The sequence below is a fragment of the Acomys russatus genome, chromosome 4, assembly GCF_903995435.1.
Source record: "Acomys russatus chromosome 4, mAcoRus1.1, whole genome shotgun sequence".
NCBI lineage: Eukaryota > Metazoa > Chordata > Mammalia > Rodentia > Muridae > Acomys > Acomys russatus.
The window spans coordinates 16116463-16140747 of record NC_067140.1 but is presented as its reverse complement, the minus strand read 5'-3'; the positions used below and the strand labels follow the sequence as shown (position 1 = coordinate 16140747).

The window sequence follows — 24285 nt, the reverse complement described above, 5'->3', positions numbered from 1 at the left end:
ACCAGGACTTACCTGTGGCGTTGCTTAGCCCCTGGTGGAAGGCCTATCCGCGGGTCTTTGGCATAGAGCACTAACGTTACCATGTCTGTACCACAGGAAGTTGTTGGTAGAGTTAAATGGGATATTGGCTCTCAGAATCTACAGCCTGTGTTTGCTGGCATTGTTTTTTTTTTTTTTGGTTTTGTGTGTGTGTGGCGCGTGCGTGCTCACGCGCGCGTGCTACTAGGGAGATGGGACATTGTCCCTGGGTTGGATGTGTTGGTCTTCATTCCACAGAGGGACGCCACGTGGACCGTGAAGGCCCAATACTGCACAGCTCCGAGATGAGGCATGCAACTCAGCCTGGTCCCATGCTCTGTGCCCTGCATTTTGGAACCTGCTGTGCTTGTGAGGCCCTGTGAGCCCTGCTGCCTTAGAGTTGAGTCTGTGAACCCCTTCCCGTGCCCTCCAAAAGCCGTATGTGGCCTCTGGGGCCCCAGCTGCAGTTGCCATGGAGTCCAGCTGTCATCCCATCACACCGTTGCTAGGCAGGTGTCTGGTTGCCGGGTGCCACCTCCTTAGACCCCTTGGCTGCCAGATAGCCTGTATGGGGCTGCTGCAGAGTGGGGCCCACATGGGGCCCACATGGTTGTCCTAGTAGATGCTGTAGCCTAGGAAGCTTTTGGGTGGTGATGTCTGAGCAGCCCTGAGCTTGGGGTCTGAATGGCCCAGCTCCAGCGTTGCTCATTAGACACCCCCATCCAAGCAAGGATGGACAGTCTTCATTCCATAGATGGAGACAGGAAAGGCTCATGGGGTGGGGGAGGAGGGCTGGGTCCCTGTTTACTGCTGTGGGATCATTGGTTCTGCCCAAGGTGGGAGGTACGCTCTGCCTTGAACACTGAGGACTCTGAGTAGGGTTGGGGGCATTTTTTTTTCCCTGCTGGGGGCCCCTCCATGCCATTTGGAACATAGCCTCCTTCCTTAGGGCTGTTTAGTATAGACTTCTTTTTCCTCCCCACATGGTCTGAAATCTGCTTTCATTCCTGAACTGGATTCCTGGTGCCCTCTGCTGCCCCTCGGTCCTGCTTGCCAGCCCTGCTCACAGGGCAAGCAGGTCCTTCCCACAGGGCTTCTGCACTTGCTTTTCTGCTGCCTGGCCTGGGCTTTCCACTGCTCTGCTGGGTTTCTTTCCCTTCTTTGGTCTCTTTGGGGTCTTTCCTGGTCACAGCACCGAAAGCAGCACCTCTTTCGTTCTGTCCCTCTTCTGCTTTGTACCTGTCTATAGAGTGAAAGTTTTGCATCTTGCTCAAGTTCTGTCCCCAGGGCTGAGACCACAGTGCCAACCTCTTGGATAGTAGCAGGAGGTTGCACATTTCCCTTGAGCCCTACTCTGACCCTCATGGAAAATCCCAGCAGCGCAGCCTGTACTGGGACCTGGGCTGGCCTATCCTTTTAGCCCATTGGCTAAACTTGCTCCTGGCGCTCCAGCTTCCGTGTGAGGCTGGGTGTGGGAAGAGATGATATTGACCTAAATACCCTCTGTTTGGGGCAGGAGCTAAGCTAGAGAGACAAGGCTAGCATTTAGGGTCCCTTAGCATAGAAGAGACAGCTCTGGGATTCGAACCTAGTTCTATGCTATGAGGCGCTCTGAAGCCAGGAAGCTACCTGCCTTTACTTTTGGGCCTCATCCATGCTGGATGGAGCACAGGGAGTGGCACAATGGGGAAGGCAGAGAACAAGCCCTAGTAGCAGTTCTTACCCCCACCCCTACCCCGCTCCTCGCTTACCCAGTCTACCTTTTGGTCTCCTGGCTTCAGCTGCCAGCTGGCTCCTCTACACAGCCTGCCCTGATGGTGCCTGCTGAGTCCCCTTGCTCAAACCTCTTCTAAGCATGCTTGCAGCCAAATCGATCTTAGGCAAGCATTTGCTGACAGGGGGCCTGTCTCCACCGCCAGACTGAAGAATGCCTCAGATTGGACTCTCATACCACATACCCTCCAAACCACAGCCTGCCCTGGTTTTGTAAAAGTGACTCTGACCTAACTGCGTTGGAGGCCAGAGGCCAGGAGCCAGCCTTCGTGCCCCTCTCCTCTCCCACATTCCACTGTGGTAAATCACACGGGCTCTGTTCTTTAGTCTGCTATCGTCTCCCACCTCCTCCCAGTCCCTCCTCGCCACTTAGCCTGGTCCCTTGCCTGCCTAGAACTCTCTGTGACTCCCACCTTACCCAGAAGAAAGTCAAAGACCCTTTGTTGGCCCATGAGGTGCTGCACACTGGGCTCCTGCTGGGTTTCTGGGTTCATTTCTTGCCCTGTAGCTCTGCCTCACTGTACTTTCACCGCAGGCGGGCTGCCACTGCCTCTGTGCCTTTGCACCTGCTGCTTGTCCTGTGTCAGGAGCAGTCTCCCTCGATGCCCACAGGCTGATTCTTCAGTTTCATTTAGGGTCCAGCTTGGAGGCTCCTGTTTTTGTTTTCTCTTTGTTCCCGCTTAGCTACATCATGTCAAGCTCACATCCAGGGCCTCTCTCAAGTCCTCTGTCACTAGCTTTTCACACAGAGTTTCTCACTGAGCCTGGAGTTTACTCTTTCAGTTAGTCTGGCTGGCTAGCAAATCCTTGGGAGCTTCTTGTTTCTCCTAACCTCACTCCTGGGGTTACATAGACTCTTACAGAATCTAGCTTTTTAAGTGGGCCCTGGGGATTTGAACTCAGGCCCTTACTTTTCCTACTGAGCCACCTGCCCAACCTTTAATTATACTTTTTGAATGGAAAAAGAAAATTCTGGGTGGTGGGAGCATACACCTTTAATCCCAACACTTGGAAGGCAGACATGGTGGAACTCTGGGTTTGAGGCCAGCCTGGTCTTAATAGTGAGTTTCAGGACAGAGAAACAGAGAAACCATACCTCAAAAACCTCAAAAAACAAAAACAAAACAACAATAACAACAACAAAACCCCAAACCAAAACAAACAAAAAATAAAAAGGAAGAAAAGAGAATACTTATCTTTTATAGAATTTCAGGAACTGCTAATGTTATTTTATGATAAGCCTTTAAGGCTATGATAAGGTTTAAGGTTCAGCCATATCAGCACACGGCATTAATCCCAGGACTCAGATGGAAAAGGCAAGGGGATCTCCGTGAGTTCAAGGCCAGCTTGGTCTACATAGTGAGTTCGAGACCAGCCAGGGAAACAATAATAATAGCAAACCCCAAATCAAAGCGGAACCCCTACTAGGGTTCACCTCCCTGGGTGTGGAGGGTACAGCAGTACACGGTCAGACCAAAGCCTTCCTCCTCACTGTACTGGGGAGTAAGACGTGACGATACCGAGAAGAGTGCAAGGGCTTAGCAGGTGATGGTTGGACGGCATGGGGGGAAGATGGAGAAGGGTCTCTGGTGAGCCGATACCTGAGCTAGAACTAGCCGGGTGTGGTGGCGCACACCTTTAATCCCAGCACTTGGGAGGTAGAGGCAGGCGGATCTCTGTGAGTTCGAGGCCAGCCTGGTCTACAAAGAGAGTCCAGGACAGCCAAGGCTGTTACACAAAAGAAACTCTGTCTTGAAAAACAAAAACAAAAACCTGAGCAGGAACTAAGATTGGTGCCTAGAATCGCACAGAGGGGCTAGCCAGTGCAAAGCCTTGAGATGGTGTCTGCCACGTTATGTTCCATGGTGGCGAGAGAGAGAGAGCCAAAGGCTTGAGAGACTGTGGTGGCCATTGCTGGGGGGAAGCGACACACAGCAGCAGTGTCTTTGTTCTGTGTGGGTGCGTCTCATGTGAAGCTGGCACAGGTGAGCCTGGTAATACTATTAATGTAAAGCATATGTGTGTGGCCGTGTGGTGAACGGAGATGTAAACACTCTGCCATGGCCAACGCTGGTCTCATCCTGTGGGGAATCCCCATCTCTGCCTTCACCTCACTGGCACACCAGCCTTTTCCTTGTTTGCTGGCCAATATTATTTATCTATTTATTTTCTGAGACAGGGTTTCTCTGTGTATCCCTGACTGGCCTGGAACTCACTCTGTAGACCAGGCCTGCCAGGTTCTCTGTGTAAGAATGTGCTTTAAGATAAGAGAAGTTTGAGCCAGGTGGTGGTGGTATGCACATTTGATACCAGCACTTGAGAGGCAGAGGCAGGATCTGTGAGTTCAAGGTTAGCAAGCTCTACAGAGTTTCAGGACAGTCAGGGCTACACAGAGAAATCCTGTCTTGAGAAACAAAAAAAAAAAAAAAAAAAACAAAAACCAAGAAAATATAACAAAACAATACAAAAGGTTTGACGCTTGGTCTTGAACAAGTTGTATTTAAACTCAAACCCTGTCACAGAAAATCATTTTACTGGGCAGAAGGGATCCTACTAAAGTCAAAATGGGCTGGGAATAAAGAAAAGTGGGCCTCAACAAAAGCTTCAAACTAACAAAGGTCCACCTGCATCTGCCTCCCAAGTGCTGGGGTTAAAGGCCTGCACCACAACCATCTCCCATCCACCTCCATGCTCTTCCTTCCCCGTGACTGTAACGTCACCATAAAGTTTATGCTTATGACATCAGAGACTTATTTGCACAGCACAAGAGGTCAGAAGTCTGAACTGTGCCCTGGGAGCTGAAGTCAAGTTGTCAGTAGGTCCAGTTTTCCTGGAGCCTCTAGGGTAGGAGGGCGCCCGTGACCTGCCTTTCCAGGGTCTAGAAGCTGCTCACAGTCCACAGTTTGTGTCTTTAGGCCAAATCCGCATCTGACCTTTGATCTCCTGCCTGCCTCATTCCTCCAGGTCCTTGGATGACCTTGGGCCCACAGACAGTCCAGGTGCACCCTCTATTTCAAGGTCATTTCCTCCATCTCACCGTCAGCCTGCCTCAGTGGTCCAAGTGGGCTTTCCTGAGGCTTCCATGATGACAGCAGTCTCTGGGCCCCTCAATCCCCTCTGAAAGGTGTCCTTCGCTTCACCTGGTTGTAGAAGGTTAGGCTGGTGTAGACCCTGGGGGCAAAGAACCTGTTACAGAGCCTGGGGAAAAAGCTTTTATATGCCATTACCACGAGGACTCAGGAGTGGGACATGAGTGACAGTTGGGACATGAGACTGGGCCAGAGTGGACGCTGCAGAAGGCCGCTGCCTGGATGTTGGACAGCCCAGAGGTTGGATCTCAGCTCAGTCCACTAGGCAGGATGTTCTAGAACTGTGACCTTAGTCACTGAGAGCCCCACTCTTTTTCTGTGCAGTGGGGTGAGGCTGGGAAGAAGGTAGTGCCAAGGAAGCCTCGGCAGCTTTGCTCATGTGCGAGCGGCAGCAGAGAAACCCTGTGGGTCTGTTCCTGAGATCCGCCCTGTGTCCAGGAGCTTCGGCTGCCTTGGAATCCCCTCCTCAGGGTCACAGCTGCTGCTGCACAGAACAAACAAGAAAGCCTCCAGCCTCGTGGGCCACTGCCCCCCTCCTGTACGCCACTGCCCCCCTCCTGTACGGTTTGGAGCACCACTTTCTTTTGTGCCTTGTTTCCTGGTTTTCCCCAGTACCTTCTAGAGTGAGGGGCTGGACTAAAGCCTGTCCAGGGACAATTGCTTGGGGAGATGTGGGGGAGGGAGAGCTAACCCTTGGACCTGGGTGTGTGTGGGGGTCCCAGAGCTATTGTCTCAGATGTCAAGTGTCAGCACCATTGAGAATAGCACATCCCATCCATTGTCCCAAAGTGCAGGAGTTGTGGGACCCAGGAGGCCAGCTGCCCCGCCCTGTACTCTGAGGTCCTTGAGTGACTGGCCCTGCTTTGTCCTTGCATTCTGGCAGGAAATGCCACCTAAATCAGGCCTGTTCCCAGGCATTGCTGCCTTGTGGGCTTGTCACTTTTGCTCCCAGCCACCTGCCATGCAGGCTTCTATGGCCAAGGCGGAGGCTCTCAGGGCACTTTTTCCCACTTTGTCTTCTCCAGGCAGGGTGCCTGGCTTTTGTTTTTGACAGTGTAGCACTGTATTCTGCATCTCACAGTTCTCTGGACTCAGGGGGAGTATGCTGCTCCTGGGTTTGAGCAGTCAGAGTTGGCCATCATCAACCGTGCCAGATGCAAGGATAGTTCGTCTCCTGAAAAGCAGTCACTCAATGGCACTACTTCCCAGAGGCGGGAGCTGAGATGGAGAGAGGGCACTGTTCCTTGTTCCCATTCCTCAGAGAAGGGAGGCATGGCCCAGAAAGGCTGTTGGAACACACAGCAGGCTGAGGCACAACTAGCACTGGAAGCCCAGATGTACATTTTAGTGGCAGTTGTGTTAGCTGGGTCAGCTGGCCGTGACTTGTACCTAGGCAATATCTGGAGGCAGCTTTGGTTGTCTAGTTAGAGGCAGGAAGCTATGGAAGCTACCAGATGGCCCCCATTGCAGAGATCTGCCCAGCTGTTTATCAGGGCAGTGTGCCCCACGCATGGGTTCCACCCCTTTCTCTGCAGAAACTCCAAACAATCAAATGTCAAGGGATCTGTGGTGGAGAACCCCTGTCTTAATCCAACTGTGGTGACCCTATTGTTCACAGGAAAAAGAAACTGAAGAGCTCAAAGGAAAAGGGAGGAGCTGGGGTCTGAGTCGGAGGGACTTCATGGTAGGTTATGAATCTAGGGGGATAACAATGAGGAAACTTAGCAGGCACAGACCGGTCTGTGCTCCATTAGTGATGTCTGCCCTGGGTGTGGGTTTGGGAAGCTATGTCCGTGTGCAGGAGAGGGTCTCACACTCATGCCCACTGCTGTAGGCAGGAAAGGGAAGGCAGTAGTGAGTGTGCTGGATGGGAAAATAAGAGAGCTTGCCCTGGGGGAAGGTGGTAGCTACAGGGGCCCTGGAGCTACCTACAGCTTTATGGACACTTAAAGATCCATGTACCCATTTTCCCAAAAGAAGCTAGGGTTGGGGCACTAATGGGGTATCTGATATTCAAACTCAGGCACAAAGCCCTCTGCAGGCCCAACAGAATGGTGTGGGTTGCTATAGGATGGCTAGTGTGTGGTAGAGCAGGTGATGAGTGAGCCTTGGGTGAGGACTGGCAGGGGAGGGATGGGTGGGGCTATGTGGGAGAGGTTGCTTCCCCTCTGTGGCCTCCCCTCCCCCACAGTTGCGTGGCTCACAACAGGTTGTAGCAACTCAGGGTTTTGCCTCAAGTTCCTCTTTGGTGGGGTACGGAGTGAGCGTCTCTCCTCAGGGCCTGGAGGGGCTGAGAGATAACAGGGCTGCGTGATCAACTGACAGGTCTGACACAAGTGCTGAGGGTTTCACCCTAGGCTCTTATACACCACAGCAGCCTAAGTGGACAAACCAGTGGATTGCTAGGTGAACACAAGTAGCGTCCCTGGTGTGGGGCTGTCCACCATCGTGGCTGTAGAGGAAGTAAAACAGTGGGTGGGCAGGTGCTTTAGACAGGACTGTAGGAAGCCCAGGGCCCCTGCCTAGAAGCCCTTTCCCCCAGATCCTCACAGAGCTCCTCGTCCCTCCAACACCAGCCTCTCACACAGCTTGTCCCAACCACCCCCTTCGTATGTCCTCTGAGCAACTGCCTGTCTGCTCGCACAGCCAGCCTACTGGTTCCAGGAAGTTGTCGTGTAGCGAGCAGGTCACCTTTGCTAAAGAGACAGCGTTGACTCAGAGGTGCTGGGTGATTCCCAAGGCCGGGGTAGTGGTGGGAGATAGGGCAGTGGGGACAGTCTGCTGGGCACAGGTGGGGCTGCAGGGTGTGGCAGATGGCTTTCTTGCTGATGACAGGCCACACTGTCCTCTGTCATTGTAGGAGACTCGGGGAGACAAATGTATCTAAGTTCAGGTTGAAAAACACAGACTACAAAAGGTACCAATAGTCCAGGCCTAGTGGTAAGGGCTTGTCATCCCTGCTATTTGAGAGGCTGAGGCAGGAAGATTACAAGTTCTAAGTCCAGCACCCCAGTCCGTGGAATGGTGCCTGCCCCCCACATTCAGGACTGGTCTTTCCACCTCAGCCTGACCTAAGTAAGCCCTCAACTGGGCATGCTTAGGGACCTGTCTCCTAAGGCGATCTTGTCAAGTTGACAGTCAACAGTAGAGTAGCCATTACATCGTGACAAGATGAAGACCGCATGGAGAGCTGGGGGTGTAGCTCAGGGGTAGAGTGCTTGCCTAGCGCGATGAGGTCCTAGGCTCAGTGTCCAGTCCTGCAAACAAGTACCCAAAGGATGGGGTGTGTGTGTCTGTGCTGGTGGCGTGGCCACACTGGGTGTCTAGCTCTGTAATGGTGGCTGACAGATGTCTGAAGCTTTCTCAGGAAACACAGTGGCAGAGCCTGTCCACACAATTCCTGCTCCCTGTTGACCCTGTAGTCTGCAGATGGGGCTGTGGCCCCCCCACCCCCCCACTCTCCCATTGTCTTGTACATTTTATGTGCCTGCTACACTCCTGTGTGTCATGCACCGGCCTCTGAAGTGCTCCCTGCAGCTAGAGCACTCATTCTTTCCCTGATTTATAGAGGAGGAAACTAAGGCCTGGGGTGGGGGTGGGGCAGGGAGAGTCAGTGGCAAAGCTAGACCTTTGCAGCTCGTTTTGCACTGCTCAGCGTTTGTTCCTGGCCCTGCCTGGTCCCATTCACACATGTGTAAGGCTCTGGCAGTTTATTGAGCCGAAAATGAGCCGAGACCCTGTGAGCTCCCCTGTCCTCGGTCATTGTCCTGGCTAAGGGATCATCAGTGACTTTTCTCCAGGTCATTAAATGGACTTCTGTGTCATGAAGTCTGTACTGCATAGCTGTCTTGGGCTGGGGTGGGGGAAGGAGGCACTGCTATCTGGAGTGATGGGATAGCAGGTCACTCGTGGAAGTAATATCTTTGTGCTATGCGTGAAGTCCCTGATCCTCCTAGGATCCAAACCAGGATTGTGAGTGGGTGGTAAATAGGACTGGGACCTTTGTGGGGTTCATTGGGTGTTTGGAGGGGGGAACGTCCCCATGATTGGCTAAGGGGGTCTGTAGGGAGCAGGCTGCGCAGCCCTTCTGCTGACTGTTGTTAAAGGGATAGTTTATTCTGACTTTGCCTACAGGGTACTGTTGGTCTGTGATCCCTGCTCAGACCCTTGGCCAGCGGATCACAGTGGGGACCGGGTCCCATGGGCATCTTGTTTTCTATGTACTTGGTGTGATATGGGGTGCCCCCCCCCCAGCCCTCTCAGGTTTCACCATATGTTGATGAGGTCACTGCAGCCGAGGTGTGGGTATCCTTGGGGACGGCGGTCCCTGTCTCCCAGCAGCTCAAGTTGCCATTGTCTGTCTCGAGGACTGAGTGCAAGGCTCCGCTCTGTTCTGCATCTCCAGGGAGAGATGTAACCTCCCTGGGAGGTGACCGTGGCTCCAGACAGATGGTATGGGTCCCCAGGCAACTGCTGGCTGCTGCTGGCTGCTTTGAAAGCCAGGGCCATCTGTGGCCTGCAGCTACACACTGGAAATGCTTGTTTGGGCTGTGTTCTCATGACCATGCTGGACCACCACATCCTAGCCCTGTGGCTCTGAATGAACGTTTTATAGCTGGGCACCCCCAGTTTCCCTGTTCTGTAAAATGGGCACATAGGAGAGGGTTTCCCTCCTGGAGCCGAACTCCTCCTGGAGTTCAGAGATAGGTTGCTAGTGATGGCACATCCATGCAGTCCCAGCCATTCTGAGGGATGCCTCCCATTCACTTGACCATGGGGGTGTCTTTTTTTTTTTTTTTTTTTTTTTAAGATTTATTTATTTATTATGTATACAGCGTTCTGTCTGCATGTAGGCCTGCATGCCAGAAGAGGGCACCAGACTTCATGATAGATGGTTGTGAGCCACCATGTGGTTGCTGGGAATTGAACTCAGGACCTTTGGAGGAGCAGACAATGCTCTTAACCTCTGAGCCATCTTTCCAGCCCAAAGAGTTAGCAGGGAATTGAACCCTGGACCTTTAGGCTCAAAGTCTAAAGGCTTATCAGTTGAGCTATCCAGTCATTCTTTGAACTATCCAGTCATTCTGACCATGGGAGTGTCTTTTCTTTTCTTTTCTTTTTCTTTTTGGCTTTTTGAGACAGGGTTTCTCTGTGTAGCCTTGGCTGTCCTGGGCTCACTTTGTTGACCAGGCTGGCCTTGAACTCACAGAGATCTGCCTGCCTCTACCTCCCTGAGTGCTGTGATTACAAGCATGCACGGCTCCCATGGGAGTGTCTTAAAGGCAGGATATATCAGACAGCGAGTGACAAGGCCTTGGTAGAGATAGGCTTCGAGGAGGCCGTGAGGCTGGGGCTGAGTGGTTATCATGGGAGCAGAAGATCCCATTCTCCCAAGGTTACACGTCAGGCTTTTGTCTGGATTGTGATGGGAGCCTCCTCTGAGAAAGGCTCTTTTGGCCCTGCAGCTGTGGGAGACCTCATTCTCATGCCTATCCTCTCGTTGGGTCCTAGCTCTGGGGACCTTGAAGACACATGCGTTGTGTGTCCCAACAGTATGTGGGAGCCACTGTCCCTGTTCAGGCTTTTGCTCTGTGGTTTTGGTTCAGGCACGCTGCTGTCTCTTCATCTCCAGGACTCAGGCCACCTCATCTCTAGAGCTGACAGACAGGAAAGCCTCCCTTGTCATCTGAAGCCTTGGTGTGTGAACCATTGAGAGCCTGTGAGCCCCCTTCGGGGTGTGGGGGTCAGGGGAGCTCTCTCACACAGCTTGAACTTGGCTCAGTTGAGCTGTAGGTTTATTGGACCCTCCTTAGTCAGAGTCAGTGTCCTTAATCTTCATTTAGCCATTTTACCCTGGAGCAGTTTGCACACCTGAGTCAGCAGCCTCTCTGTCCCCAAGGGGACTCACACGCCGAGCCTGACACATGGAGCTACTTTCCCAAAGAACTCACCACATTGCACCTTGGCGATGTGTTCACGGAGGCCTTATTGACAGTAGGACACTTGACACTGGTGCACTACTGGTAGTATGGCAGTCCCTCATGTTTGTGATTCGACAAGGAAAGGAGCAGCCATGGTCCCCAAGAACCGCACTTAAGTTATTCAGAGAAGTGGCCTAGCTGGGAGTAGGCCTACCAGAAAGCATGGGAGTGTGGAGGGAGACAGCCACTTGCATTGTGGGGTGAGTCACCTGGTGGTCCACCCAAGCCTCATGCCATGTGGGGAGATGGGAGCATATGTTCTGGTCAATAGGACCAGAGGTGGAGGCTCTAGGAAGCAAGGCTCTTGATGTACAAATATTCAAAGTCCCCAGAACTGTGGCTGAGCAGGAAAAAATAAGTGTGATTGATTAGTGATGTCTGCTACAGCGGCAGGAGAGTAGGACGTAGACTGTGGGCTTCTGTCTCCAGCAAGCTTCTATTCTACCATCTCCCACTTCCCTGGAGAGTGTGTCCTGGTTGGGTTCTTTATGTCTGTGGGTCAGCTCCTTCCAGATATGGCTGAGACTTGCTGCTCCCAGCGTGCTCCGCACACTGAGGAGGCCTCTGCAGAGGTGAGCTGCCTTGTTGCTCCAGGGTTTATAGGCACACAGTCAGATGACTAACACAGACTCATCCTGTGCATGCTGCTGGGACCCTGTATTCTCAGTCATTTGACTGCGGCTCAGACCAGGATATACACTGTTCTCAGTACCCCAAGTTTCTAAACATAGCTGGTCAGCCTGTTCCACCACTCCTGGCTCCATCGTTGGCCTTTGAGGAGCCCTGCATGGCTAAAGTTTTCCTAGGCTGTGTAGTGACGAGCCTGCATCCTTGATGTATGTAGTAATTGCTGTCATTATTGGGAAGAGAGGTCTGGATGGATGCTGAGGGACCGGGTGGTCCAGCAGTAGACAGGGCCCTGGGGAGCCACAGGGAGCATCTTAGGATGATGTCTTGTTTCAGGGAGGTCCCCAAGATGTGAACTGCAGCCATCTTAAGTGTTCCACTGCCATCAGGCCTTGGGCAGAGTCATTCAGAGGCTCCCTCAGCAGCCCCACCAGTACAGAGGATGCCAGCATCACCTGGAGGGTGGCGGTGCTGGGTTGCTGTGCCTGGGCCTAGAGCTCCTGCTGGCCCATTCTTTCCGGGTCACGAGCTGTTCTTGGTGCCCAGTGCCCGTCATGTTGGCTTGTGTGCACGTCCTCTGTGGGTGGCCAGAGCCTCTCATTGTCTCAGCACAATAGCAGTAGCCCAGCTCGTGTGAAGAAACCGGGACAGGAAGCTGCATCTAGGTCAGCCCAGTGGCACTCATGCTTCCTGCCCGCCCGCCTGGGCGCCTGTGCTGGGCGGGGATACCTTTGTCTGCCTGGGTGGCTGGAGACTGGCTTCCCGAGGCACCCCAGGTTTGGCAGCTGCATCCTTTAGGAACCTCTGCCCGCCTGCAACTATTCCGACTATATCATTTCAAAAAGCAAGTTCAACTGTTTCAGGCACTTGAGTTGAGGCTCCAGCCTTGTGTCAGGCCCCTTATGCTTGCCTTTGATTTCTGAGTGTGTACTGTGGGCCAGGCACTCCTCTTTGCCATGTGGGCCCAACTGTGAGAAAAGATGTGAAGTCCCTGCCTTCCTGACCTACCATTTCTTTATCCTATTACAACACACACACACACACACACACACACACACACACACACACACACACACACACAGTCCAATACATACTGAGACACACATACGCACACTGAGCACTCTGACACAATATTCTCATACACATATGCATAACACACACACACACACACACACACACACACATACACACACACTGATCCTCATATTTGGGGAAATTAAACTAATATTCAGAGAAGCTGGTTCACTTTCCTGAGATCACACAGCAGGATGGAGGAAGATCTGTGGTTTAAGCCAAAACCTAGTGGTTTCTATACCTGACCTCTGTAAAAGTTAAGATTCCTAGCCCCACTCCCGTTTTATTGTGGCCAGTTTGACTCTTAAAAACGCTGCTGTATGTTATTTGAGCTCAAGCTTTTAATAGTTCAAGGTGAGGAGTAATGACTGCAGAAGGCCAGGAGGGCTTTTTGGAGGAGGTGATTAGTGCTAAAGCCTGATGGGTAAGATAGAGCTGGTTCAGGACCGAATTGGAGGGGAAACACACCAGCAGGACGAACAGGCTTGAGAGTGTGACTCCAATGTGGGAGGATGGAGTGCCACAGAAGATCTGGACTTTAAAAAAACACAGGAGTCTTAGTTGCTTTTCTCATTGCTGAGACGCAAGACTTGACCAGAACAACTTGAGTTTGCTTTGGCTCCCAGTTCAGGGGCACACAGTCCATCATGGTGGGTGTGGCATGGTGGGAGGAGCATGAGGACTGGTCACACTGCACCTGTTGTGAGGAGGCAGAGAGAGATGAATACTGTTGCTTAGCTCCCTTTCTGGTGGTTTTTCAGTCTGGCACCCCAGCCCATGGATGGTGTTACCCTCACTGAGGGTTGTGAGTGTGGCTCCTTGGTGGTTTTTAAGTCAAGGTCTTAAGCTTCATAGGTGGGAGTCACAGAGGGTTAAGCTGATCTTTGACTAGATCTGGTCTGTACATTTAAAGGGACCTTGAGGGGCAAGAAGCCCTAAACCCCTAAAGGCAGAGGTGTCACTGACTAGGCGGGCTGGGACTCTGAGGGACCATGAGGGTCATGTGGCCCTGGTAGATGGGCTTCTTGATTTCTGTACTCCTTGGAGCCAGGCGGAACTGTAAACCCAGGCTCATCAGTAAACTGATGGCATTTAAAGTCCAGCTCTACCCATGGCCCCTTGGCTTGTGGGTGGAATCAAAGGTGCCTTCCACATGTGGCCTGTCCACGTACACCAGCCTGTGCTGCGGCATGAAAGCCCTGCTTACAAGGACCTTATGGGTATCATTCTAGGTGACAGAAAAGGATCTGACAGCAGAGTTGAAGGGCCAGCCACTCCTCGGCTGCCTGTTTCTGCCTCCCCTGAGACTAGCACATTCCCTGCCACTTCCCTGGCACATCTCCTTAGACAAGCGTGGTGGGATGGGACACACTCTCAATTAACCCAAGGCAGGGAGACCGCACGCTTGTCTGGCTCAGTCCTGTTGGGCCCTCGCTGTAACCAGATGTGGCAGGTTGATAGCTGACTGGGTCCCCTGGGCTGGAACAAGCCCATGAACTCATTTTTCCCAGGGGTCTCTATGTGACCCCTGCCCAGTCAGCCTGGGCCAGGCCTCATGTCCTGAGCCGGAAGTCTTTTGGGGGGACTGGCCTCAGTTTCCCTTAGGTGCTTGCTTGGGTCTCTTTCTTTTCATATCCTTCCTATCCTTGGCCACCCTGTGGCCTCCACAGTAGCATCTCCTCTTCTCTCTCTCTCTCTCTCTCTCTCTCTCTCTCTCTCTCTCTCTCTCTCTCTCTCTCTCTCTGTCTCCTACTCAAGCTCTACAGCCTGACTCCTCGCCCTGTGGTCTCTCCACTCTTACAGTGGACCTATGACATCTACTTCCCCCCAATCACAGGGCCTTTCTCTTGCACTCCAAAAGACACATCTGTAATGCTAGTTCTGGGCATGTGGAGGCAGGAGGATTGCGTTTTAGGTCAAAATATAAGGAAGAATGGAAGGGAGAGAGAGAGGAAAGGAGAGTGAATTGGGAGACATGTAAAAACTCCTAATTTTGTTTTTGTTTTTGTTTTCCTCAGAAAAGGAGGGTTGGTCTTGAGATGCAGCCCAGTGGTAGGGTGCCTGTCTAGCCTGGACTATCATCTCAGGACCAGCCCCTCCCATCCCCATCATCACATCTGTAACACTGGCCAGCCACCTTCTCACCTGGCCCCATGTGCAGAGGACAGGCAGTGACTCTGTACTCACAATAGTGCCCAGTTGGCTTGGAGTATCCTGTGTGCTGCAGTTTTAGTGTGCTAAAGAGAAGAAACAATGAGAATATTGTGTGTGCACACTTGTACATGTGGCCTTCTGAGATACCAGGAGCTGAAGTTACCCTGGGGGACAGTGAGGGCCTCAGTGGCTAGGACTGGGGTATAAAAGAGATGCATCATGTTCTTGATATATATATGTTTTTTTTTCTTTTAAGTCATATAATGTCTTAAAGCATAAAAAGGAAAACACCACAGAAAGGTTGTCATTGTTGAGCGCTCTGTGAGGTATTTGGGTAAAGAAGCAAGTATGAGTGTGTTTCTTTGGGCTGTTGGTTTCTGTGGGGTGTGGGCTTTGTGTTGTTATACAGCATTGCTGATAAGGTAGATACTCAGTAAGCCTTTGGCTGACCAGCAGGGAGGAGGGGGGAGTGTGTGTGTGTGTGTGTGTGTGTGTGTGTGTGTGTGTGTGTGTGTGTGTGTGTGTGTGTGTGTGTGTGTACACACGGTTTTCCTGGGTTGCCCAGGAAAATAGCCTTTCAGCAGAGGAGCTTTTTAAGTCCTTGTCCCTGTACCTGGACTGTGCCACCTCTCAGATCCTGGGCGGCAGCATTTGAACCCATGTCCCTCTGGCAGGAGCATCCAGGATCGGAGATATAGCCACTCATCCCCACTTGCTTTTGTCTTCACAGGCATTCCTGCAGCGGATCCGGCAGAATGTGGCAGACTCTGTGGAGAAGGGTCTCACAGAGGAAAATGTCAAGGTGAGGGGGCCCTTGCTGCTGCTGCTGCTATTGCTGGCCTTACTCCTTCCAGGCGACCCCACTCACTGGCACCCCACTCCTGGCCTGCTTTCAGCAGCCCTGGAACAAGTGACTCCACTGGCAGTGGGGAGGGTGCACCCCAGGTTCTGTTCTCCAGTTTAGACTCAGTGTGCCTCCTGTCCAGCTTGGTGCATTTGGAAAATCCCTTCCCAAGTGTCCTGGGAGCCTGGTGCCTCCTGCTCCCCTCATACTCCTGCAGTGGGCAGGAGCTATCAGACAGGCCCGGGAGTCTTTGGGCCAGCTTCGTTCTGGCTGTGGCGCTGGGGAGTCTGGGCAGTATCAATGGGCTGCCTGTGTGCCTCTGAGGCCCGTCCTGGCCAGCACTCTGACCTCAATTTCTAGAAACCTTTTTATTTTGTGTCGTGAATGGCCTGGTTCAGGGGGAGGTGGATACAAGGGGACATGTGCATCTGAAGTCCCCAGCATTTACCATAGATATGGCCAAGGATGACCCTGGCCTGATGTCCTGGCTCTTGCCAGTCACATAAATGTTGATAATTCTAAGCCCGCTCTTTTGCTCTACTGCAAGGCAATGCCGCTGCACAGCTGGTGCGGGGCGGGCGGGGGGGGGGGGTGAGATGGCAGAGATGGGGAAGGTATGTCTGTTTGCTGGGACCTATGTGCTTCCTTCCTTCCTTCACTCCTTCATTCATTTCTTCATTCATTCAACAGGTAGTCACTGAGCACCTACAGTTCATTATATTGATTTATCACACACTATTTAGAGCTTGGAAGCTGTTATTATCACTTAAAATTGAGCCTTGTTAGTTTTTAAGAAATTGCCTTTTGTCAGGTCTTAACCTCCACCCAACAAGGGATACAAGTCCTGAGGGCTTGCCTGCACCACACCTGGGTCCTGCAGTGAAGGCAGGGAGCTTCATACCCAGCATGCTCACTGCTCCTCTCAGCCAGCCCTCCCCAGCACAGCTGTGAGGCTCCCACTGCCATTGATTGGCTTTGACTTTCCTTTCCTTTCCTTTCCTTTCCTTTCCTTTCCTTTCCTTTCCTTTCCTTTCCTTTCCTTTCCTTTCCTTTCCTTTCCTTTCCTTTCCTTTCCTCTCCTCTCCTCTCCTCTCCTCTCCTCTCCTCTCCTCTCCTCTCCTCTCCTCTCCCCTCCCCTCCTCGCCTCTCCTCTCCTCTCCTCTCCCCTCCCCTCCTCTGTCCTCTCCTCTCCCCTCCCCTGTCCTCTCCTGCCTTCCCCTCCCTTCCCCTGTCCTTTCTCCTTTCCTTTTCTTGACAGGATCTCTCTGTGTAACCCTAGATGTCTTGGAACTCACTCTGTAGACCAGGCTGGCTTTGAACTCAAGAGATCCACCTGCCCCTGCCTACCATTTGCAGCTTTCAAAGGTCTGCACTGCCTCACCCAACCCTATTTCTCCTGCCTGTTCTTAAACTTCTAAACTTCTGTGACAGTGTCTTCTGTGTCTGGTGTCTTTTGCCATCGTACATCTGTGGGATTTATTGGTATTGCAGTGTGTAGTCCTGGCCCATGCTTTTCGCTGGCTCTGTAATATTCCACACTGTGACCGTGGCAGTCTAGTCAACTAGGAATTAATGTTTGAGCTGTTTCCTCTCTGGGTCTATTACCATTTCTGTGTATGTCTTTTGAGCAGGCATTTCTGGTTTCTTTTGGGTATACACTCAAGGGACAGACAGGTATTTTTTATTATTTATTTTTTTTTATATTTTTATTTTTGCAACCTTTCCTCCCCTCCCCTCCCCTCCCCTCCCCTCCCCTCCCCTCCCCTCCCTCCCCTCCCCTCCCTCCCCTCCCCTCCCTCCCTCCCCTCCCCTCCCCTCCCATCCTTTCTTCTTTCCTTTCCTTGACAGGATTTCTCTGTGTAACCTTAGATGTCTTGGAACTTTGTGAAAACAAAGTAAATATAACAGCAAGGTCTAGAATGTTACCTTCAACATAACCAGGTTCAACCATGTGAACTTAATGGCCATAGGGAAAGTGAATGATGGTCACATGATTCTCCTGGCCTTCTCTGTGTGTCAAGCAGCCCCCACTGGAGTGGAGGAGGGAGTAGGCTTTTGGCTGCTCTAGGCATGGCAGAAACGGAGATGTAGGCTCTGGTCCCCTGGCCCTCTCCTTCCACCATGCACTATTGTGGGAGCAGAGCCACATAAATGCTCTTGTTGATGCATGCTGCCCTGTAGCTAGATATGTCTGAAGCTTCCAGGTATGGCAGTGTTTGCATACAGAGAGTGATGCTCTGGCACTGCCATGGCTAGCTGGCTGGCTGGGATGTCAACTCTTGTTCTCTGAACCTCCAGTTCGTAGGGATAAAGCGGGGACCAGGAATGGTTTCTTGCTTGTGGAGATTGGATGCTACCAATGTGGCAATCCAGCCCAGGTGTACCACTGGCCTGCGCCGCAGCTGCTGGTAGGATTGTAGCCCACAGCAGCTGCCTGGCCCAGGGAAACCTCACCCTTTGATGCCTGCCCATCACCCTGAGGTGCAGGCTGTTCTGGGGAGGGCCCTGCTCCCTCCAAGCCCTGCTTGACTCTGGCCTCTTGGTTCCGTCTAGGTCCTCTTTTCTAACATCGAGGACATCTTGGAGGTCCATAAGGACTTTCTGGCTGCTCTGGAGTACTGCTTGCACCCCGAGCCTCAATCTCAGCACGAACTTGGGAATGTTTTCTTGAAATTTGTGAGTATGGGGCCCGGGGAGATGGGTCAGTGGGTAAGAATGCTTGCCTTTTAACTGTAGGACCTGAGTTTGAGCATTCAGTCAGCACCAGCTCGGTCGTGGCCTCCGCGTGCCCATTCCTGTGGTCTAGCTCTCCCAGCTACCTCCCAAGAGTCTATGGGCCATGGACTTGGGCAGAGTTCCCTGTCCTTAGCCTGCTGGGCCTCATTCTAGGCTTTTGGGGACTTACTATGACACCCTGGGCCTCAGTAGCTGCTGATCTTCCACCCTGGGTGAAGAGTTTGGAAACTGTCTCCTGAGCTGCTAGAGACCCCTTGGAAATACAAACTTGGTTGGTTCTCCCTTCTTCTAGAACTCTCCATGGCTCCACTTCCCCATAATAAAACCCCCACATCCCTGCAGGCCTGCCACTTCCTGGAACCTAATCCCTCACCCAGTCACGCCAGTCTCTTTGTTGGTCTAGAACAGTGGTTCTCTACCTGTGGGTTATGGCCCCTTTGGGGATCAAATGACCCTTTCATAGAGGTCACCTGAGAACATCGGGAAACACATGTTTACATTGAAGTTTGTAACAGTAGCAAAATTATATTTAGGAAGTTGCAATGAAAATAATTTTATGGTTGAGAGGTCACCACAGCATGAGGAGCTGTATTAAAGGGTCGCAGCGTTAGGTTGAGAACCTAGAACATTTTAAGCTGTCCCCTTGGCAGGCCCCCTTTTCTAGTGCTGGTCACACAGGGGTAGAGATCTTATGGCTCACTTGATGTTCTGTCCTTACAGGGCAGGTGAGATGGCTCAGTAAGTAAAAACACTTGCTGTCGAGCCTGGTAGCCATCGTTTGATCCCTATGTGGGGGAAGGAGAGACCTGACTCAAGTAAATTGTTTTCTGAGCTCCACATGCATGCTATGACACAGATTGACACACATATACACATCATCATCATCATTATTATTATATTGAGTCAGGGTCTCACTCTGTAGCTCTGGCTGCCTGGAACTTGCTGTGTAGCTCAGGCTGGCTCTGAACTCAGAGATCTGTCCAATCCTGAGTGCTGGGATTAAAGGTGGGGCCACCACACCCTGCCATAAATAAAATTAAAAAAAAAAAAAAAAAAAAAAAAAAAAGGAGAACAGGAATAAGAGACAAGCCCAAGTTCACCTTCCCGATACATGGGCCAGCAGACAGAGGAAGTGCCAACCTAAGGCTGTCTCCCTGTGAGTGACAACAGAACTGGATTGTGAGCAGTGACCCAGCCAGCGCTCCTCAGGTTGCAGAGTCACGCTCTGAGGTTGAGGCCTCCGTTGTGGCTGCCTGCTGGGGTTACTGCAGAAATTCTTTCCTTGAGTAAATATACTTAGCAGGGTGCGTAGTGTCCTTGCTGGAGGGGGCAGTGGGTGGCTGTTACTGCAGACAGGAGGTGCTCAGGTGGCAGCCTGCATAGTGGGAAGCTTCTGTTCATGCATTCTGCCAGAAACTCACCTGCCTGCCTCAGGCCAAGGCAGGTCTGTGTGGGGTGCAGGTCTGTAAACTCAGTCTCTGAGAGGCTGAGGGAGGCTGAGGTAGGGGGAGCAGTTCTAGGCCAGCCTGGGCTATTTAGGCTGTGTCTCAGAAAATGGGAAAAAAAATAGAGACAACAGGACGGAGGAGACGCTGACATTGCCGGCACACCTGGCTGAACTCCTCCTTGGGGCCGTGCCAGCAGCTGAGAAAGCTGCTGCTTCCAGGCTGTTCAACGTGAGTCAGTGTTTTTAATTTCAAATCATGTTTCAATTTAAAACGTAGCACTGTCACCCTCTCTGCCCCCATGCGCCGGGAGGGAGGGGTGAGTCACGATGCCTTGGGACTTTTACAGTAGCTGGAGGCAGGTGTGCAGGTGGCTTCATGGGGGCAGCAGATGAAGTTGATCAAGCGTCACACCTGTCTAGACCTAAGGTGGTCCCATCTGGGAGGGTGCCAGAATCAGGGCAGCCTTGGGGGCTGTGCACAGTGGTAGTGAAGGGGTCCCATTTTGGGGCAGGCAGTCATTCTCTTAGACCTGGGACTCTGAGTGGGGATTTGGTTGTCAGTGTTAGGGGACTGCACCATGCTGTGACTGGTGGACCCACAGGGTCGGCATGGCATCCACTCTAGCCCCAAAGGCTACATCCAGTTTTGTTCCTCATCCCTTACCTCCTTGGGAACCCAAGGGAGCATCTAGGCTGCGGGAGTAGGAATTGATCAGGGCACAGATCTTCCTGCCACCTATTCAGTCCTTAGAAAGAACTGGAGTCCCCCAAGCCAACCACTGTGTATTGAATTTTCATCAACAGCACTGAGTGACCCGTTCCTCTGTGCAGGGTGCTGTTCTGAGTGCTCCATGCATACCAGCTTGCTAAAACTGCAGGATTGTTAAGGAGATGCCACACACCTGTATTCTCATCACTGGGAAAGCTGATGCATGTGGATTGCCTCAAGTGTGTAGCCAGCCTGGAGTATGAAGTGAGTTTAAGGCTAGCCTGGGCTAAAGAGTGGGACTCTTGTGTCTCAAAACTTCACAGTAGTCTTTGAAGGTGGTTACTGCCACTACCTATTTCATAGATGGAGAAACAGAGACCCAGAAAGACCGAGTTACAGTTTATGTTTAGGTAACTAGTCAGTGTCAGACCTGGGATTAGGCCTGAGACATTCTGATGCTGGGATCTGCCACTTTTGAAAGTGACACTGACTCCTGAAACACATGTAGAAATCTGGGTGCCAGGCACATCAGTGTGAGCTTGTGGCACTAGGCAGGGCAGAGCCGCTCTCTTCTGCTGGCATCCTGTTAGGCAGGCAGTGTGAAGAGTGACAGAGATAATTTCAGATGGATATGAGATGCAGGCGTCATTGAGTGACCAGGGTGTTTCTGGGAGCCGCTTATGGTCTGGGTTGCTGGATATAGCAAACAGGAACATAGGACATAGGGTGGCTGGCTTTTCAGGTAAGCATCCAGGTCTCTTTAGTGTCACGCGCAGTATTGGGGACAGGCACTGTATAATGGCCAGTTGTGCATGTGAAATTGGAGTTCAGCTGGGCCTATCCTGAGTGTCACTCTTTCGGGTTGAGGTAGCGTGGCCTTGAGGGAGGTGTTCTGGTTGGTCAAGGGCAGAGGGAGGCCCTAAGGCTGTGTGGAGAAGTGGGACAACATGGACCACGCCCGGTGGAGCTTTTAACCAAGCCCAGGATGTTGTGTTTTGTTTTGAGAGTTGTGGTTGGCTGAGGGGTGGTGAGTTTGAATCTGGTGGACCCATTTTGCCTACAGAATGTGTGAACAGGTGACAGGTTGAGGACCCTTGCAGGTGGAGCCTGTCTCTTCCCTTCCATTTCAGGGTCCGTCTGTATGACTCAGCTGCTTCCTGCCCTTGCCCCGTTGTAGGTCTTCCTGGCTGTGGTTTGGAGCTGATGGTATCTTCTCCTGGATATTCTCATAGCTGTGACAATCTGCAAGGCTCCCATGGTAGCTGTATGTCCCCACTGTGTGTACAGCCATGTGTATGTCTGTTCCTTCCCGGCAGACACCTACCTCCTTTGCCCGTCGGGAAGAAACAGGCTACACACGGGGACTCGATGCTGTCAGAGCAGGGCTTTATCATCTGCAGACCAAGGCCTGAACAGTGGCTGGGCAGCGAGTGGTGACTCAACTGCTGGGACTGAGGAGGGAAGTGTGCTTGTCTCAGCCAGTGTTCTATTGCTCTGAAGAGATGCCATGACCACAGTAACTCTTATCAAAGAAACTGTTTAATGGGGGCTTGCACATGGTTTCAGAGGTTGCATCTATTTTCTCCTTGGCGGGGAGCATGGCAGCATGCAGGCTGCAGACACACGTGGTACTGGAGAAGTAACTGAGGGTTCTACATGCAGATCTGCGGGCAGCAGGAAGAGAGCAACATAGGGACTGGCTTGGGCTTTTGAAACCTCAGTGCCCACCCCCAGCAGCACATTTCCTCCAACAAGGCCACGCCCCCTAATCCTTTCAAGTAGTGCCACTCAGTGTGACTAAGTATTTGATGATGATGATTTTTTTTTTTTTTGAAACAGGGTTTCTCTGTGTAGCCTTGACTGTCCTGGACTTGCTTTGTAGAGCAGACTGGCCTCGAACTCACAGCAGTCCGCCTGCCTCTGCTTAAGTATTTGATTCTTATGAGCCCATGGAGGCTGTTCTTACTCTAACCACCACAGTGCTACTTGCTATTCCTGGCTGTTCTAGGCAGCAAGTTTGAGCCCTGCCCTTCTGGAAGGCTGAGGAAGGGGTGCCCTTGTAGACTGTCAGAGATAGAGTATCCTATCCATTACTTCCCTCTCTGCACCCATGGCAGACATTACTAATCAATCAGTGTCCTGTCTCTGAGTCCTTAGAAGTCCTCAGTGCTTGCCAGAAAGCTCCAGATTCATTGCCATTGACTGTGGTTGGCGTGTGGGAAGAGCCAGACCTTCTCTTGTCTTCTGGCCTGACTCCTGGTCGGGTAGATGGAGGTAGACAGGGAAGTGTCACTTCATTATGTTGAGCCTGTGCGGCCCACAGAGATACTGACAGACAAAAGTAAGGGTCAGGAAGGTGTAATGTGAAATGTCCTCCACAGGATCATATGTTTAAATACTTGGTCTCCAGCTGGTGTTTGGTACATGAGGTAGGCCTTATCTCTCTCCCAGAATACTATTGTTAAATATTAAAAATGAGATGGCTCACAACAGATATAAATATGAAGAGATTATCTGGGGAGAAAGGGGATAGAGAAGAGTTGGGACCTGACTGGACCATGAGGGTAGAGAGACAGTGACAGAGAGAGACAGAAAAGGGGGTGCCCTTAGAGAAAGTGCAAGAGTAAGAGAGCCAGAGTAAATGAGCGAGGGATGGTGGGTTTGTCTTTTTTATCCTGGGCCCACACCTGGTAGCAGGCAAGTGATGGTGTCAGAGGTTGCTAAGCAACCTGAAGGCAGGCTTGTGAAGCTGCTTATATGCTGACATTAAAAAAATGAGGATGTTGGTTGGATTAGTTTTCATGCAAGGTGAGTTAAAGTATATAAATGTAGGTTCATTGGAAGCTCTTGGCGGCTGCGTAGTGGGGAGGGGAGAAGAGAAACAGCAACAAAATGTCCAGATTGTATGGGGAAGGGGAGGGAAGAGCCCCTGCCCTGGAAAGTTCAGGGCATGCCAGCCATGTTCTGCAGCAGATGGGGACTGGGGAATGCTGGGAGAACCTGGAGCTGTCTGTCTGGGGTCTGAAGCACATCATTCTAGCCTTTTGTTGATAATAAATGGATACGGGATGAAGAAATTAATCATCTTTGGCTGCTTCCTGCTGACACTGGGGTGGTGCTAGGTGGTCAAAAGGCTGAAATGTTGGCCAAGTCCAGGAAGAGCAGGCTGTTGTATTTGCTGTCCGAGGTCTGAGGATATCTATGGCTAGGAGGGGCAATGCAGGTCCAGCTGGCGCAGTCTGTGAGGTTGGACTGGAGCACCTGTGGGTAGCTGCTTTGGCCCTGTCTTGGATGTAGGAAATCTGGCAGGATGCTGGAACATATGTATGGGCAGAAAACAAAGTTAGTAGGCTAGGGAGAAAATTCCCTTTGGTGTACATTTGAAACTTTTGGGAAAGCAAACAGAGACAGAAGTTTTGGAGCAAGGAAGAGAAAAAACTTGAACATGGGGAACTTCCTTCCACTTTACTCGATTGCTGGCAGTAACTAAAAAGGTCTCATTTTTGGATCCGTCCAAGTTTGGTTGCAGAGGCGTGTAACAGCCCTTCATGAGGGCTCAGGGATTTGAAATTCTGCAGAAGGCATCCCAGAGCATCCTGGAGGCATGGCGAATGGACTGTTCCCATGGGGAGAATAGAAGTCAGTGACCCACTGGGACGTCCACCAGGGCAAGGTTTGACTCGATGAAATTGGTGGAATCTGTTCCAGCAGCTCATCAGCGCTGGTCAGAGACACAGTGCTAGGATTTCAAACATGAGTGAAACGGGGAGGGAGATGGAACTGTGCTGGTAGAGGGAGATCTCACCAGTGGAGAAGGTCCTGGATGAAAGGGT

The 24285-nt window shown here is 51.7% G+C and overlaps 1 protein-coding gene across 1 annotated transcript in view; it reads left to right on the top strand.

The window, feature by feature from the left end:
* Prex1 (phosphatidylinositol-3,4,5-trisphosphate dependent Rac exchange factor 1) overlaps positions 1-24285 on the top strand; it is a 151972-nt gene that overhangs the window by 49899 nt on the left and 77788 nt on the right. The window contains exons 2-3 of the mRNA XM_051143817.1: positions 15447-15518; positions 18114-18236. Of these exons, the coding sequence (XP_050999774.1) occupies positions 15447-15518; positions 18114-18236 (195 nt within the window). The remainder of the gene's footprint in view (positions 1-15446; positions 15519-18113; positions 18237-24285) is intronic.